This window comes from Zalophus californianus, chromosome 17, assembly GCF_009762305.2.
Source record: "Zalophus californianus isolate mZalCal1 chromosome 17, mZalCal1.pri.v2, whole genome shotgun sequence".
NCBI classification, from domain to species: domain Eukaryota; kingdom Metazoa; phylum Chordata; class Mammalia; order Carnivora; family Otariidae; genus Zalophus; species Zalophus californianus.
The window spans coordinates 46,409,197-46,426,109 of NC_045611.1; the positions used below are offsets into that span (position 1 = coordinate 46,409,197).

General features: G+C 56.6%; 1 protein-coding gene across 1 annotated transcript; it reads right to left on the minus strand.

The window, feature by feature from the left end:
* Window positions 1–96: 96 nt before the first annotated feature.
* SIRT2 (sirtuin 2) lies at window positions 97–16,888 on the minus strand. The gene is made up of 16 exons (XM_035724901.1): window positions 16,784–16,888; window positions 15,878–15,924; window positions 12,813–12,861; window positions 12,457–12,570; window positions 12,007–12,151; window positions 9,855–9,933; window positions 9,673–9,729; window positions 9,285–9,353; window positions 4,737–4,866; window positions 2,702–2,758; window positions 2,336–2,391; window positions 2,107–2,183; window positions 1,967–2,018; window positions 1,125–1,195; window positions 948–1,014; window positions 97–827 (listed from the first exon to the last, which is right to left on the minus strand). Exons 1-16 carry the CDS (start codon window positions 16,797–16,799, stop codon window positions 672–674), a joined length of 1,242 nt encoding a protein of 413 aa, XP_035580794.1. The 5' UTR covers window positions 16,800–16,888; the 3' UTR covers window positions 97–671.
* Window positions 16,889–16,913: the final 25 nt, after the last annotated feature.

Genomic DNA, 16,913 nt, shown 5'->3' on the forward strand with positions numbered 1-16,913 from the left:
CCTGTCAGTACCCTCGGCTGTCTCCCACGAGAGCCTGGAGGTGTTCTGGTTCCTCTAACCCCCTCCCTCCAGCTGCTTCTTTGTGTGCTCACGGAAAGGAACAGGGAGGCCGGATAGCTGATCGTTAGTTGTTTTTGTTTTTAATGTCTCCAATAAGCAACACGATCTGCCCCTCCCGGCAGGGGAAGTGGGTCCCAAAGGGAAGGGGTCCAGCACCCACTTTGGGAGTGGGAGGCACAGACTGGAGAGGCCTTCAGGCTCAGCTCCCCCCAGGGGGTGTTATGTCTGGAGGGCCCACACTCCACCCAGGGTACATTAGACTTGGCCGACTTGGCCACAGGCCCCCTAGGAGCAGTGGAGGGCATGGGGAGCCCTGGGGAGCCCCGGGGCCCCTGTCCAAAACAGTTAGGAGTTTAGCGGCAGCCCTGGCCCCGGAAGCAGTTAGAGATTAGGGGAGGTTGACCCGCACCCCGCGGCTGTTACAGCTGAGCTGCCCAGGCCTCGGCCCCGGGGTGCTGTTAGAGATTTGCCAGGGTCAGGGGGCTGGGACCCCAGTTTTGAGAGGGGGTAGTTAGGAGACTGGGGCAATGTTCTGAGCTCCCCAGACAAGAGCTGCAAGTTAGAGGGGGCCAGGGCTGGTGGCGGCTCTGCTGTCCCGGGAGGTGCAGCTGTCACTGGCCCTGCTCCCCCTCCATGGTCCTGGCCTCCTCCTTGGCAGGAGGTGCAGAATTCCCGGGGGAAGCTGAAGTGTTGGGGTTGGGGCTCCCCGACCCTGCCTGGGCATCAATGATGGCATGCTCCTTCCGGACGAGGTCCTCCAGCTCCTTCTGCAGGGGGCAAAGTTCACAGAGGTCAGAGGTCACCATGCATCATGGGGTCAGAGGACCTGTGGGGCAGGGGTCTAGGGACAGGGCTCAGGGTGGGCCGAGGTGGCCCAGACTCCTTACCTTCCATCCGAGGAGGTCGGCGAGGGCCAGGCAGCCCTGGTCACAGTCACCCAGCCAGGCCACGTCCCTGTGGGTGGGAGAGTCAGAGCTCCCAGGCTTGTCCCAGGCCCCTTCCCGCCCTGCCCGGTCCGAGCGCCTTCCCACCTCGGCTGTGACCCTCGCAGGCCCAGGACTCACCTGTAGGCCTTCTTGGAGTCGAAGTCCATGCCTCCTCCGAGGCCCATCATCATCCCCAGGAAAGGGTCAGTCTGTGGGGGAGAGGGAAGCTCAGAACACAGACCCGGGAGCCCGATGGGCTGGGGTGTGTTCCCTGCTCTGTGACTTCGCTCAAGTGACCTGGCCTCCCTGAACCTCAGTTTCCTTATCTGTAGAGTGGGGGCCATCACCAAACCGCTCCTAGCAGTGTGCTGTCAGCGGGTGAATACTTAGAAAGTGCTTAGGGGGCGCCTGGCCGGCTCTGTAGGTAGAGCATGCGACTCTTGATCTCAGGGTCGTGAGTTCAAGCCCCATGTTGGGTGTGGAGCCTACTGAAAATAAAAAAAAAAAACACAAAATAAAATAAAACAAATTAAAAAAAAAAAAAAGGAAGTGCTTAGAACAGCGCCTGGCACATGGCACGTTTGGCCTGTTCGAGGAACCATCCCTGCTGAGGGATGGGGGAGCAAGACCATCTCAGGAAAAGAGCCAAAAGCAGGAGTGGGCGCATCCCAATGCTGGGCTGTGGGCCCTGGGTCCGGCTTGCCCTGACTCTTCACTTGAACAAAGCTAAGCGTTCCTGTCCTGGCTTCAGTCGCTTCAAGGTGGAGTTCTAGCCCTTGCTCAGAAGGGTCCCGAGTGACCCAGAGGCCTGTAGAATCAGAGTCCAGGTGACCTGGAATCTGACCCCTCTGGATTCTAGAACGCCTGGTTCTGAGCTGGGGGGGTCCCAGTTTCCCAGGAAGCCAGTGAAAGGGAATGTGGGACCCGTGTGAGGAGGAGGAAGAGGGAAAAATCAGAGGGGGCCTCAAAAGCCAACTCACCTGCCCAGTCTTCTCCTTGTTGATGAGCAGGCGTGGGGTAGAGAGGGGTGCCCTGGGGGATGGCGAGCTCAGTGGTGAGGACCTGTCCTGGCTCCCCCAGCCCCCAGCAGCCCCCCTCCCAGTCCCAACCCCCAACCTACTTGCTGATGAGGGATGCAAAGGGCTGCACCTGCAGGGAGGTACCCATGATGATGAGGAGATCCACCTTCAAGAAGTCCTATGAAGGGAGGGCAGCCAGTGAGGGCTCCGGAGGCTCAGCAGGGGCTGGGCTGCTTCCCGCCACCCCCCATCTGCAGCTAGTTGGGGAAGCCACCTGCCCCAGGGCCCGGCCCTGGCTGCCCCCACGTCGGGGAGCACGGGGCCACTTACTGACTGCATGCAGGAGAAGAACCTTGCTGGGAGGTTCTCACCGAAGAACACGATGTCTGAGGCATATGGACAGACAGACACAGGAAGAGAGGGTGAAATGGGAGGCAGAGTCAGGGTCACAGAGAGAGAGAGAGAGAGAGAGAGAGAGAGAGAGAGAGAGAGAGAGAGGGCAGGAGCAGAAGGCAGACCCGAGGGCTGGGGTAGGAGCTGTGGAGCAGTGGGGACGGATCCAGGGCACTGGTCAGGGAGGGAGGGAGGCCCGAGGTGGGGTGGATGGGGCGTGTGGCCTTCTTGGGAAGGGGCTTATGGAGGGGTGGGGGTCCCAGCCCAAATCTCTCTGGGTTGGTCCCTGGCCCCGAGGCTCACCAGGCTTCACCACGCTGTGACATTTCTCACACTTGGGAGTCACCTCGAGAAGATCTTCTCTGGGCGTGGAGAAGGGGAAGGGAGGGAAGGAGGTAAGCGACTCTGGGCTGGGGTCTGGGGCTGCAGCCAGCCTTCATTGTCCACAAATACACCTCAGTCGCTGGGGAGCCTCCTCGGGTGTTTGCCCTGCTCACCCTTCTCAGAGAGCTGTCCCCCGCACCTCCTCCCACCCCCCAGGATTCCAGGGGGGCTCCAGGCACCAGGCTACAGCTATGGACTTAAAGAATAAACACCAGAACAGACGATGAGCAGACGTTTGCCCTTTACAGGGGTAACTGGATCCCACCAACCCCTGACCTGGGCAATAAAGCTCTCCTAGTGGAGGGGCACCTGGGTGGCTCAGTCGTTAAGCGTCTGCCTTCAGCTCGGGTCATGATCCCAGGGTCCTGGGATCGAGCCCCACACTGGGCTCCCTGTTCGGCAGGAAGCCTGCTTCTCCCTCTCCCTCTCCCCCTGCTTGTGTTCCCTCTCTCGCTGTGTCTCTCTCTGTCAAATCAATCAATCAATCAATCAATCAATCTTAAAAAAAAAAAAAAAGCTCTCCTAGTGGGTCTTGGAGGGCAGCTCTATTTTATCCTGGGTGAGAGGCCTGGTGAGTCCCAGGCCTGGTGAGAGAGAGGGAGGAATCTGCAGACGATCCTGGGATGGGGATACATCCTTAGGCCCAGCTGCTTCCCATCCTTGGGTTCTGGGACAGACACCTCCACACACACACACACACACACACACACACACACACACACACGCACCATCCTTAGGATAATCATGCTCCTTATCGCTTATTGATTAAGGAAGCTTGAAAAGCATTCTGTCACTTGCAACCAACCCACAGAATCCTGGCTTGTTTGTTCAGCTCTTCATTCATTCCTTCAACAAACATTTACAGAGCCCTGTTGTGATGTCTGTAAAGGAACTGAAAACATTTCGGCATTGACAGCGTTTAGGATTTTGTGGGGCTGCACGCGCTATTGCTGTCAGGGACACATAAGGGGGTGGTGTTCATTGTCCATTCCCCCCGGCTGCGCGCACTCGAGCTATTCTGGAAGGGTCACCCCAGCGGCGGTCAGCCGGCATCTAGGCAGAAAGGCCACCCTCCAGCGGCCCCACCACAAATGCCGCAGCTGTCCCTGTCTCACATGGACACCAGAGGCTTTGTGAAGTCAGCATAAAGAATGTCAGCAGTGGCTTGCCAGGGGTGAAATGCGGGGCTTCTGGGCAGCACAATGGATGTCAGACAAGATTCTCACTGGCATTCGAGAAATGTGGACTGGCTGACTTTCTCCCCCCTCTGTTCTGGACACTCTGCTCTTCCGTGAACTGGGACGCTGACTTCAACAAGCCCTGTTGTCTGCACCCCTAGGGACAGCCGCCAGCCCTTGTCCCTAGCCAGGCCTGTGTCCAGGTTCACATTCCATGGAGTCTGACTCACAGGCCATTGGACCCTGTGCCGCTAGCTCAGTCCTGTCCAATATGGTGGTCACAGCCACGTGTGGCTTTTAACACTGAAATTACTAAAAATGATGTAAAATTCCAAATTCAGATCCTTGGTACCGTTGGTTACATCTGTGAGTGGCCGAGAGCCACATGCGGCAGTGGCCCCCATATGGGACAGCGCTGATCTGGACTCGAATGTCGTTGCGTTTGCCCACACAGGACCGTGGTGTAAGGTCAGGTCAGAGCCCTCGTGTAAGAGAGAGCTGGGGGCCTTGTGACCGCACAGAACAGACCATGTGCCCTTCTGGTAGCTTCTATGCCAACACACGTCTCTGCATGGCTGAGCTGGGTGTGGAGCTTGCTTCCATCATAACCCAGCTGTGAGTTGGTGTTGGGAGCAACGAAACCCCAAGGCCGCCTCATCTCCGGGGGCTGCCGTCGGCCACGGAGCAGGACGGAGTGGGTGCCCACCGCCTGGAGCCCCTGAGGAGCAGACAGTGGGCAGGAGGCCTGCCCTCGAGGATGACCTCCAGAGCCTCACCTTTCATCCAGCTGAGCGAGTACTCCCGTCGGCAGAGGGGGCTGATGCAGTGCGAGGTGTAGAAGGTGCCGTGGGCCTCCACCAGGTCCTCAGACTCCAGGCCCGCCACTCGTTCTAGCGTGTCTATGTTCTGGAGGGAGAGACGGAGGGAAGAGGCTCAGGAGTGAGACACAGCCCCCTCGGCGGCAGAAGGCAGAGCAGGGCGCTGCGAAGAGAAGCAAATGGCAGAGAGAGAAGGAAGGGAGGGAGAAGCAAGGGGCAGGATTTGCTCTATAAACTCGTCTGCTCATTCTCAGGGGGTCACCAAAGTGTGAAAGTCACAGATGGTTAAAGGTGGAGCACAAACTCATACCGCTGCCACCATCAGCCCAGATGGAGTGTTTCTGCATAGTCAGGCCACTTTGTTTCCATTTTTCAGAAAACTTGTTTTTTTTTGTTGGGACCACATGACGTTAGTGGCACCTGCCAGAAATTTGTTGGCATTGATGGACAAGCCTACAGTGGCTCTGTTGGAAATAGAGCGCCCTCAGATGTGGCATCCTTGTGCAGTACCCAACCTGCACAGCTGTCTGTGGCAGCCCTGGCTGAGCAGTAACACAAATAAGTGAATCAGGAGGGTTTATTTGGTTTTAATCACTGTTTTCCTAATCAGCAGTCGGGTTTCTTACTGTGGTCTGTTTCACAGACAGCACATTAACTGGCATTCTTTTAAGACGCGAATATATTCCTCATTAAACCAGCAAGACTATTCTTCCCTTCCACATAGACATATGTGCTCTCTCATTTTTCTTAAAGCATGCAGCACCCCCCCGCAGCAGCTTTTGTTTGCCCGTGAGGAATGCTGCGGAGGCAGGTGCTGAAGGAGCCCCCAGCACGCGGGCAGATGCCACCCCGAGGCAGTTGGTCACGTGCAGGCCACAGCTGACCCAGCACAGCCTCCCTGAGACTCCAGGCACAACCGAAAGGGTTCTCTTTCAAGGGCAGATGGCCCCAACTGCTCTCTTCACTCCCTGCCAGCAATCAGCTTGTTCCCCAAACGTGCAGACAAGAGCCAGTGTTCCCAGACTCTCTCTGCAGCTTTCTTCCCCTCCCCCCCAGCATTAGCTTTGTCTTTGTTACTTGACTCAGTCTACAGCCCCCCCTCACACGTGAGGAAGCAAGCAGTGTGCGTGCAAATAATTAAACAGCATGTAAAAGAACTACTGAGCCGCCTCTGTTTTTCCGAGGCCACTTCTGATAGAGAAACCCACCAGCGAGAAACGAATGCAGCTGTCCTGTATGTCCTTATATGGAAATGATCCCTCCAAGACGTTAAAAGGCACAGGAGAACAAAGGCTGTGGGAAAACTATACGTGAGGTGTGTATTTGTTTGCCTGTGTATAGAATATTTTTAAAGGTGATACAAGGGGCACCTGGGTGGCTCATCAGTTAAGAGTCTGCCTTGGGCTCAGGTCATGATCCCGGGGTCCTGGGATGGAGCCCCGCATCAGGCTCCCTGCTCGGCGGGGACCTGCCTCTCCCTCTCCTCTGCCGCTCCCCCCTGCTTGTGTGCTCTCTGTCTAATAAATAAATAAAATCTTAAAAAAAAAATAAAGGTGTTAGGAGAAGCCAACAACAGCAGTGGCGCCTAGGGAGGGAAGCTGAGGGCTGGGGAGGACGGCCCCAGGACGCCCTCTCCTAAAGGACAGGTGGTGATGAACACATGATGGTATGCGGCGAGTGACATGTGGCCTGGGTGTGTGGCAGCAAGCAGGGCACGGTGAGGATGGGCAGTGGCCACCCAGCTCCAGCCCAGTGCTCCCCCGGGGGACAGCCAGCTCTTCTCAATCTGCAGGAGGAGCCTGACGTCCGGATTTTCAACTGAACTCTCTTGCTTTTTTATAAACCTTGGCTCCTTTTTTGTTTCAGAACACTGTGTCCCCCTGATGGACACAAAGGCAACAGCGGTTTTGAAAAAGCATGAAGTTGGGGGGCGCCTGGCTGGTTCACTAGGTAGAACAGAGCGTGCGACTCTTGAGCTCGAGGTTGGGAGTTTGAGTCCCACGTTGGATGGAGAGATTACTTAAAAATAAAATCTTAAGGAAGGAAGGAAGGAAGGAAGGAAGGGCAGGAAGCTGCTATGTGGGTGAGGATATGGAAGGGTCTTCCACACTGGAAGTTAAGTGAGAGAAAGCCCAGTATAAGCCCTACGTGTAGGGTAAATGCCATGAATATATTTAAAAGCTACTTTGCTGCAGAGATCGCAGGTGGCTTGAGTGAACAGGGCAACCTGTTTTCATGTTTGAATGGAGACTTGTATCTGGAGATAAAAATAGCGATCATACCTAGCTCCAGAAGTGCAACATCATCACAAATCCGGAAAGAGGAGAGACAGTGTGTTCCAGAAAACTGGGTCAGTGACTCAAAAAGTGGCTGAGGTTGACGGAGAGGGTGACAAGTTTTAAGAAAACAAACAAAGCGGTCTCCTGAAACATGAGAGTGGAACATTTTTTTTTTCCCCCACGTTTGTCTGTTTTCTGTAATCGGCCGTTTTGCTGAGGTTGTGTGCTGTTAAAGCCACGCATTCCCTGTTGCCAGTAGCGGAGACACGCCTGCACCTTCCCCACGGGCCCCGGAACGAACTGCTGCTGGCTCTCACGGAGAAGCAGCCCTGCCCGCTCTACCTTCCAAGCAGATTCAGAAGCTGCACACTTCTCCCCTCAGCGGCCCTCACCCTGGGCCAGCCTCCATCCTCTGCTCCGAACGTCACGGCGGCCTCCTCCGTGGTCTCCGCACCCCCGAGTTGTCCCCGACATGCAGTCGGAGGGACCCCTGCGTCAGGTCACTGCCCCACCCTGCTCGGAGCCCTCCTGCGGCTCCCTCTCATTCAGCCCTTGCTGTGGCCCCAAGGTTCCACATGGTCAGTCCCCGTCCCCTCCCTGAGCTCGCCTCCTCGTTCTCTCCTGCCGTTCTCTCTGCTCACTCGGATGCAGCTTCTCGAACATGCCAAATACAGTCCTCACCTCAGACCTTTGCCCCGGCTGTTCCCTTTGCCTGGAACCCACTCTGCCCCTAGATGATCCCGTGGCTCCCCTCCGTCCCCTCCTAGAGGTCTTTGTCTAAATGCCACCCTCCTCAGTGAGGCCCTCCCTGATGCCTGCTGACAACAGCATCCCTCCCCCCGCCCCAACACTTCTAATTCCCTTTCGGGCTTAATCGTGCTCCACAGACCCCATCACACCCTAGCTGTGCTTCCCACCCGTGCTGTCCACTGTCTCTCTCCCCACAGCAGACTGTCAGCTCTAGGAGGGCAGGGATATCGCCACCAGCAGGGCCTGACGCGGGCTCGGCACTCAGTAAGCACTTGTGACAGAAGATGATGACACGGGGCCGCAGCGCGGATTCATGAAATCACGCACAAGGGAGCCCTTGGCTTGGAGTGAGCTGTGTGGTGTCGTGTCTGAGCCACGTTCCCGTGGATAAAATGGACTCTGGGAAGAAAGGTCAGGTTTATCCTGAGCTGGGGCTCGGCCCGGAAGGAGGAGGCTGTCCTTTCTCAGGCCACCACCTCCAGTTCTAGGCAGCGGGCTCCTGCCCCCGTTTGAGAAATCTGGACTTAAAAGAAATTCATCCTCCCCCTGGTGGCAGCTTCTCAGGCTGGCAGGCTCCAAATTGCCAGGTGCAGGAAGAAAATGTTAGAATGCCCGTTTATCTTCAAGTATTCTCTCTCTCTTCTATAATTTTGGGTTCTGAGGTATCATTTTTTTTAAGATTTATTTATTTATTTTAGAAGGAGAGAGAGAGAGTGAGCGAGCACACAGGGAGGGGAAGGGCAGAGGCAGAGGGAGAGAAAGTCTCAAACAGACTTCAGTCTGAGCGAGGAGTCTGACGTGGGGCTCGATCTCAAACCCCGAGACCATGACCTGAGCCGAAATCAAGAGTGGGGCGCTCAACCGACTGAGCACCCAGGAGTGCCCTGAGGGATCATTTACAACATGATATAACATGATATGACAGCTGTTACTGGCTCTGTGTAATTTCAGTACGTATTCACGTGCATTCATAAAACACCACATTCCTAAATCAAAGGTAGGGGCGCCAGTTTTTACGGTGAGGGGTGCGAGACGCCCAAAATGTCTTGCTGGCTAATCCAGGAGCCCACAACGTGAGCTGTCCTTGCCAGCGAGCTCCAGGGCAAGGCCCTTGGCTCAGCACCCGACACGGATGAGCCATGGCCTGTGTCACACGTGAGGCCTTTGTGCAAATTCTAAAAAGATGCCCCTTCCTTAAGACTCCCCATCTGCCAGTTGGAAAGCGGTCACAGTGTGCTGATTTTGTCAGCTCCGGTCACCCGGTGGCCATGTGCTGAAAACCCTAACAGAACAGGAAATCTCCACGGCAAATGGTGGCCCCTCACACATGAGGTCCCTTGCCCCCGCACTCAGGATGGCGCTGAGCGGAGCTCCCTGCCACGTCACCACACACCTGAAGGGCGGGGCTCTTCTGGCCTCTGCTTTACAGAAGGGGAAACTGAGGCCGAGGGGGGGTGCAGTGCCCACGGCCGCCTACCTGCGTGTAGCAGCGCAGCAGTAGCTCCTTCTCCTTCAGCAGGCGGATGAAGTAGTGACAGATGGTCGGCTGGAGGGGAGCAAGCGGAACCACGCCGGTCGTGACAGAGCCCAGGGGCCATGCATCGCCACCGGCCGGGAAGTGTTCCAGGCGCTCTGGCTGGTTTACCTCATGGAATCATCACTAGCCCCATTTCTCAGATGGGAAAACGGAGGCTCAAGGTCACAAGAGCAGGAAATGAGGGACCAGGAGGTGACCCAGGTGGCCCGGAGCCCAGGGCCTTCATGACCACGTGACACTTGTCTGAAGGGCCCCAGAGGAAGCCTTTCCCATGCCTGCTGTCCCCCCAAGCTTTCCTGTGCCCCACCCCTGGCAAAAAGGAGCTCACCTTGAACTGCCCAGGATAGAGTTCCTTGGCAAGAGCAAAGAAGGGCTCTGGGTGTTTCTGTGGGAGAGAGAACCAGAGGGCTGGTGGGCACCCAGATGCCCCTGGTGAGCTGAGAGCTGGGGGTCAGGCGATCCCCACCCCTCCCTCACCATTACAGACATTCCTGCCTGGGGAGCACATACCTTGAAGTAGCCAATCTCAAAGATGGCCTCCGGGTAGGGAAGATGGTACTTCTCTAGGTTGGCATAGAGGCCCGTGGATGGGAGCGGAAGTCAGGGTGCCGGCGGCTGGGGGAGGTGGGGCAGGGAGCAATGGGTCAGGGACCTCGGGCCCATCTATACCCCATCAATCCCTCCCAATCAAGGGCTCAGACACGGCTTCCCCCAGTCCCTGGATTGGGGTCCCCCAACATGACGGTGGCTACTCGGGGGGAGGGGACGCACTTACACGTGGAGATCCCAGCTCCCACCAAGCAGATGAACCCTGCGACCTGGAGGAGAGGAGTTTCTGCATCATATGACAGTGCGCTCAGCCCCAAAATAACAGCACCCATCACAGCCCCTGACGCCATTCTCAGTGCCAGGCCCCACGGCGGGCATTTCAGATGCATGAATGGTCTTCCCTATCATCTTGGGGGGGGGTGTATTAACACCCCCACTTTACAGATGAGAAAACCAAGGCTCAGATAGAGGAAGGATCATGCAGTCAACTGTGGCAGAGTCAGCATGGAGACAAAGAATTTACTATTTCAAATTATACCAAATTAGACAGATTCGAGAAACGGCCACTTGGAGAGAAGTTTCCCCTCCTAACTAGATCTAGACAAAAACGTATGAGCTCTTAGAGAGAAGGCTGGGGGCAGCGGTGGGGGTTCCCCCCCCCCAGAAGAGCTACATGTTATTGTAGAAATCTCTGGCTATGCCTCACCTTTTGGACACAATCCTTGAATGACCATCTATTTCTAGCATGTTCCTTCAGCATATTCCTTTCCTCTATAATCAAACACATCAGCCACCGAAGTCTGATGAAGACCAAAGATTTGCCCCTCTTGGCCCTCACCCAGTGAACAGCAGGTAGATAAGAGGGCTTCAGATCTTGGCTCTCCTGCTCACCAGCGGGGCGGGGGAAGGGGTCTTAGTTCAGATCTCCCTCTGGGCTTCCCCTTCCTGCTCTGTAAAATGGGCCTAATTACAGTACTGACTTCATGGGGCTGTCAAGAGAATGAATTCATTTGTGTAAAGCTTAGACCAGTGCCCGGCACTGAACGGACCCTATAGATGTGTCTGCTATTATTCTTTGAGTCAGCTGCACTTCTTGAGACCCAGGACTTGTACGCGTATAAGCACTTCACTCCGTTTCCTCCCGGCTTTCAGAAAAGAGGTTGGAGGGGTGTGGTAGGAGTCCCATCATTTCCCAAGCACATGGGGCTATGCAGAAATAGCCCTGTTTGCCTCGTCAGCTGCTGGCGGGCAGCCCTGCCACGGGGGACCCTGGCATCTGCCTGTCAGCTGATGGTCAGGCACTAGTGTGAGGCCTGTGAACTGGGGACTTCTGGGGGTAACCTGTGCAAGGGTGACGAAGCCCTCGGCTTTGTCTCAGGGCTGCCATCGGACCGGGGCCAGCTGGACCCAGCTGGGGCCACGTGGGAGGGAGCATGTGCTCTGGATTCAGGAGCCCTGACTGCCTCTTACCAGATGTGTGACCCTGCATGGAGTCACAACCTCTCTGTGCCTCTGCTTCCTCCTCTGTCCAGATCACACCTATCGAGTGCCTAGCCCAGTGCCAGGCAAATGGGGACGGCTCAGTTAACTGTTGTTCTTCGCTGTGCCCCTCATAGGCAGCCTCATGAGCCAACTGTCGTCCCAAAACCCAAGTGCGGGAGGATGGAAGCAACCAGAGCTTTGCGGCCATTGCCTGTGCTGTCTTTGGGGGAGGAGATGTCTGCAGACAGCTGCCCGGGCCCGGCCCGGGAGAGGGAGGCTCAGGGCAGCAAGCCTGGACGCCTGAGCAGGGAGACGGCAGCAGCTGGAGGACAGGGAAACGGGAGAAGACGTTCTCAACAAAAGGCTGTTCAGGGCCCTCAAGGGTCCGATTGTTCTAGTTGAGGACTGCCGAGGGCCCGGTTGTCTCGGACTCTGGTGACCTCAACTTGCAGCAAGGAACAGAAATGGCATGGTGACCTAGTAGAGAGGCACCTCCATAGCACCCCCGAAACGCGCCTCCTGTAATAGTCACAGGGCACGCGGCTCTTCCGGGCCCTCTTCCGGGCATTTACGTCTCTACTCAGGTGTTGCACCCCTCAGGACCCTATGGGGTAATTACTATTGGTATCACTTCAGGCTGTCAAACACGTCTGGCCAATCAGCAATGGAGGTGTGACCCACGCCTGGCCAATCAGAGACACGGTGGTTGGTTTGCGGCAGGAGCGTGTCCCAACCTGGTCCAATTGGGGCCCATCTCTGCCCTTTCGCTTGAGCCCCTGGAAGGAGATACTAGGCTGGTGGAACTGACACTCGGTCAGTGTCAGGTCCCTTCCACCTCAACACAGAAAAGCTGCGCCAGAGGGGTTTAAGATTCTTGACAACACGGAAGCCTCTGAATCCAGCCACGCTTAACGCTGGATTTTAGTTAGAGGGTCAATACTCCCCTTTTTGGCCTAAGCCTGGTGGAGCTGGGTTTCTTGTTACTTGGAAGCAAAAGGTGTGATGGTTCAAGTGGCGGCGGCTGAGAAGTCACTTGGGGCCCGGGGCCGGGCAAGTGCCGCAAGGCAGGGCGGGGACTCACAGCGCTCGCTCTGCATGTAGCGCGTCACCCCTTCCAGGGTCAGGTCGTCCAACAGACGCTCCTTCTGGGTGCCCAGGCCCAGTGTCTGGGAGAAGAAATTCCGCAGGAAGTCCACTGGCCAAAAAGCAGAGCGAGAACAGCAGGGTGGGCGTTCAGTTGGGGTGCACTGGGGCCCCGAGTGCCCCTGCCCCAGACAGCCCTGGGATCCCCCACCCTCCCACAACTGGGGACCTCTAGGTTGCATTGCACCCAATATACATACTCTGACTGTCACCCTCAGTGGGGGTGAGGGGTAGCAACTACATCCCTGCCCTAAACCGCTCCTCCAGAACCCCACTCCCAAGGAAGGTACTCACTCTCGGCTTCTCCGCCTGCAGCTCCTTCCTCAGTGTCTGAATCTGAGTCCTGGAAGGGGTGGGGGTGGGGTGACCAGGCCCCAGAAGTGGGGTTAGGCAGGGAGGAGAGGGGAGGGTGGCACCCGGGTCTGGGGCGAAAGGCTCCGGCTGGGAGTGGGCCCAAGGAAGAGAGGGGTGGTCCGGGGGCCAGTGTGCTTGGGCTCTGGGATGGGCTGCATGGGGTAGAAACCTGGTCCTGCTCTCGAGGAGCGTCAGTTCTTTGCTGTTCTGAGTCTGATGCTCCTCATCTTGGAAACGGAGCTCAGAGGAGGTGGCACGGCCATCAGAGGGCTATCTGGGATGACACGCGTTAACCCAGGGGAGGTGCTCTGCGCAGCACCCAGTGGGGTAAGCGCTTGGGAAGTGCTGACATTGCCCGGTGTCCCGAGCCCTTGCCTTGCAGCCCTGCCTGTCCCCTGCGGCGTGGGCCCGCTGCCCTCCTCACCACAGCCACTCCTGTGAATGATGCCAGCGGAAACGCCCCCGTCCTCCCCCTGGGGCCCTCAGCGCTCCTGCCTGGAGCCCTGGACGCCACCTGTCCAGCCCCTCCGTGTCATTATCTAGCGTCATTATCCACTCCGCCGCTCAGCCAGGCTCCCAGATGGCCGGTGCTAGACTCTGTCCTGGGCCCTCCCTACCTCCTCTCTCCACCTTCCCTGAGCTAGCTCCCTCATCTGTGCCAATGGTCTTGGCCTAGCCATTGATAATGCCACCTCCTAGTCCCCAGATCCGGGGTTCCCACAGCCTCCTGGATGCCTCCTCCTAAGTGACTCCTGGCCTCCCTTTCCCACCACATTTCAAACTGGGCTTTAGCATCTCTCCTAAACCTGCCCCTCCTCCTAGGCCCCATCTCAGTGTGGCTTCTGTCCCCCAGTCTTTGTCTCCCTCTCCTGCCCTCCCATCATAATGTGTCCCCTCCCCGGGGCTCTACCTGGTCCAGCCTGTACTCCCTCCGGGGGCCCTGTCCTGGCCTCCTCCCTAAGCTCCCAGCCTCAGCCTCCACCTCTGATGGACTCTACTGCCCTCTGGGTGATGGCCTGGCTGTGTCGGCCCACCCCGCCCTCCGCTCCAAGCGCCCCTCTTGCTGGCTTCTTCAGTCTAACCATCCAATCGCCAACAGCTATGGAGTCCGCCATGACGTCAGCTCCAAGATGGTGGGATTTTTCATCTTTACCCATGGACGCCCAGCACCAAGAACAGCGTCTGGCCCCTGGCAGGATCTCCAGAACTAACCACCACTGAACGAATGGATACTTGCTGTGTGCTACACCAGGGCTGGGCCCTGCAACAGACCTCACAAAAACACAGTTCTGACTAACGCACTCTCCTGCCTAAAACCCCTCCAGTGACAGACTCCCCCATCATTCTCTGCTCTGGTTTCAAGCCTTTTTGAATAGGAACTGCCCTTCCAAACATGTTTAAATTTTTAAATTGCTTTTCCATAAGCTTTGCAAAAACTTTGACCATTAGACCATGTGTGACTTGAGGCACTTGCCTCTAGTTCCCTCACCCACCCTGGTCACGATGACCACCCTTAACAGTACAGTGGTAATGACTCTAGATTTTTTTCTCTGCACATAAAACTCATTCGTTTTCCAGAAATGGGTCATGCCATAGTACAACGTCTTCCGTCTTCCGCAGAACAATATACTATAGATCCACCTTGTCCTTTAAAAAAGCTACATAGTGTTGCATTGTAAGGATGAGCCATAGTTCATTTAACCCGCCTACTGATGGCCACTTGGGCTGTTTCCAGTGTTGCCCTTATCACAGACAATGCTGCAATTTACATCCTCAAATCTCTCTTTCTGGGACTGAGGGTCCCTTTTTAACATTAAACCTTTCTCTGTGACAGTGGCTGAGCCCCGGGATCCAGGCGAGGGAGAAGCCCCGGCCTGACAGGAAGCTTTCAGCCCCTCAGTGTGGCCCTGCTGTGCATCTGTCAGGGGCTTTCATCTCAGCTTCTGCACTACCCTACATCTGAATGGCGATCTCGCGTCTCTGGAGCGTTGGCAGTCTTTCAGGCTGCAGACAGCGAGGCTCTGTGGGAGGACTCAGGAGCCCTGTCCAGCATGTGGGAGCAACTTAGCCTAAGGGGGAGCTGGAGGTGCTGGTGGGGCCTTCAGGTCTCTGTGAGGCGGCCTGGCTACCTCTTCCTGAAGTTTCTGGAAGGCAACCTGCAGGGTGCTGTGGGTTGCAAAGTGGTCCCTGCTCTTCTAGCAGGGGGACCAGAGGACAAGTTACGTAACAGCTCTGCCTCAGATTCCTCATCTGTAAAATGGTCCCAGGAGGCCTTGCCCCCCCCCTGCAAGGGATTCTGGGAAGATGAAATGAAATGATGTACATAAAGCACTGAGCGGAGTACCCAGCTGGTATAAGTACTCAATAAATGCTAACCTCGGCTATAATTAGCTAACCACCCCCAGCCACCAGGCTAGTGACCATATCTTACCCTTCATGCCCCCCAGTCTTTGCACAAGCTGTGCACTCTGCATGGAACGCCATTTCTCACCCTGCCTAAGACAATTCTAAGTCACTCTTCACTTACTGTGAGGTGTCTGCACCTCAATCTGACTCCTAGGCCAGCCTGTGGGTTCGCCCAGGGAACGGACCGGCTGGAGTCTCTGTGACCCCACAGAGTTTACTCTGCCTTGAGCTACTTTCATAATCACCCTGGAGGGTCATTTCTAGTCACCTGTCCATGAGATTTGTGTGTTCAGGGACCAAATCGGATGCCCGTCTCTTCCAGGCCCAGCATAAATGAGGTTCAGAAAGGATAGGGGGAGGGAGCAAGGAAAGAGAAAAGTTTGGGAGGGCAGGCCTGGAGTTGAGGCTGCACACCCTTCTCTGACAGTCCCCAGAATCCACCATTCCCCAGGAGGCTGAACCAGGAGTTGGGGCAAGGGACTGGGGCAGTGAGCTGAGGGCCCTGGGGTAACTGTGTCCCCTTTGCCACCTCCCCCCCGGTGTGGGGTGCGGGAACAAGTCCATCTCTCTCCTTCCCTCCACCCTTCCCCAAATCTCACCTGAGCCTCCTGCACCTTCCCTGCCTGGGTCTCCAGAGGGTCAGAGGCTGGGGGAGGAGGGGGAGCAGACGTGGTTACAGTGGGGGGCATGGTTAAGTTGGAATGAAGGGCTTCAAAGCAGAGGGGCAGGGGGCAAGAAGACCCACCAAGCTAATTACACTGGGGTGGGAGGTGGGGGTAAAAGTGGAGTAGAGGAAGGGAGGGGATGGGTAAAAGTAGACCATATTAGAATAGACAGTGCTGTCAGGAGAAGTGGTTAGTGAGGGACAAGGAGGCTGGGGCTAGAAGGTTTAGGAGAGGGAGGAGAAAGCAAAGCATACAGGGCATGGGGGAAGACTTAGAAGTGAGGAAGGAAATAGTGTGTGTGTGCGGCGCGCGCGTGTGTGTGCAGGGAGGGTTAGGTTACTAACAGAGGGAAATTTAAAAAGGAAGAGAGGAGATAAGAAAATACTCTGAGTAGAGACGGGTTTAGAAGAGGAGGTGCAGTGGGGATGGCATGTTTAGGAGGGGCACAGGAACTAGAGGGAAGAGATAGGAGAGGGGCACCAGGGGTCCGCTAGCATCCTACAGTTCCGCCTAACAACCAGGTACCCTTAGCAACCGGGTCCGCGGCAACCTAAGTCCTTAGCAACGAGGGTCCTCAGCAACCAAGGCGCGAGAAACACGCGATCATTAGGAACTTGGGGGACGTGGCAAACGGACCCTTAAAAGCTCGCGACCCAGAAACCCACCAACCTAGCAAGATGGATCACTTAGCAACGACCCTCCACCCCCGCCCCGAATCCCACTCCCCGCCATGCAGCCCCAACCTCCAGCCCCACCGTGCCCCTCCTCGGGCCCCGGGGCCTGCAGCCCTCCGCCAGGCCCCGGCGCGGCCCGACCCTCCCACCGGGGCCCCCGACTCACGGTCCGGCTCGGCCATGGGCGCGGGGCGGGGGCCCTCGGGGCTGTCACCGACGGCTCTGTCCCGTGACGGCACCGGAAACAGGAGGGGCAGAGATAGGGCAAAGAACTACAACTCCCAGCAGTCATCGAG

Excerpts from the sequence above, each read along its gene's own strand:
- SIRT2 (XM_035724901.1), bottom strand. Across the intron at positions 9,730-9,854 it reads TTGAGATTGGCTACTTCAAG|AAACACCCAGAGCCCTTCTT; the intron begins GTATGTGCTCCC and ends TCTCTCCCACAG. Across the intron at positions 9,354-9,672 it reads TCTATCCTGGGCAGTTCAAG|CCGACCATCTGTCACTACTT; the intron begins GTGAGCTCCTTT and ends GCTCCCCTCCAG.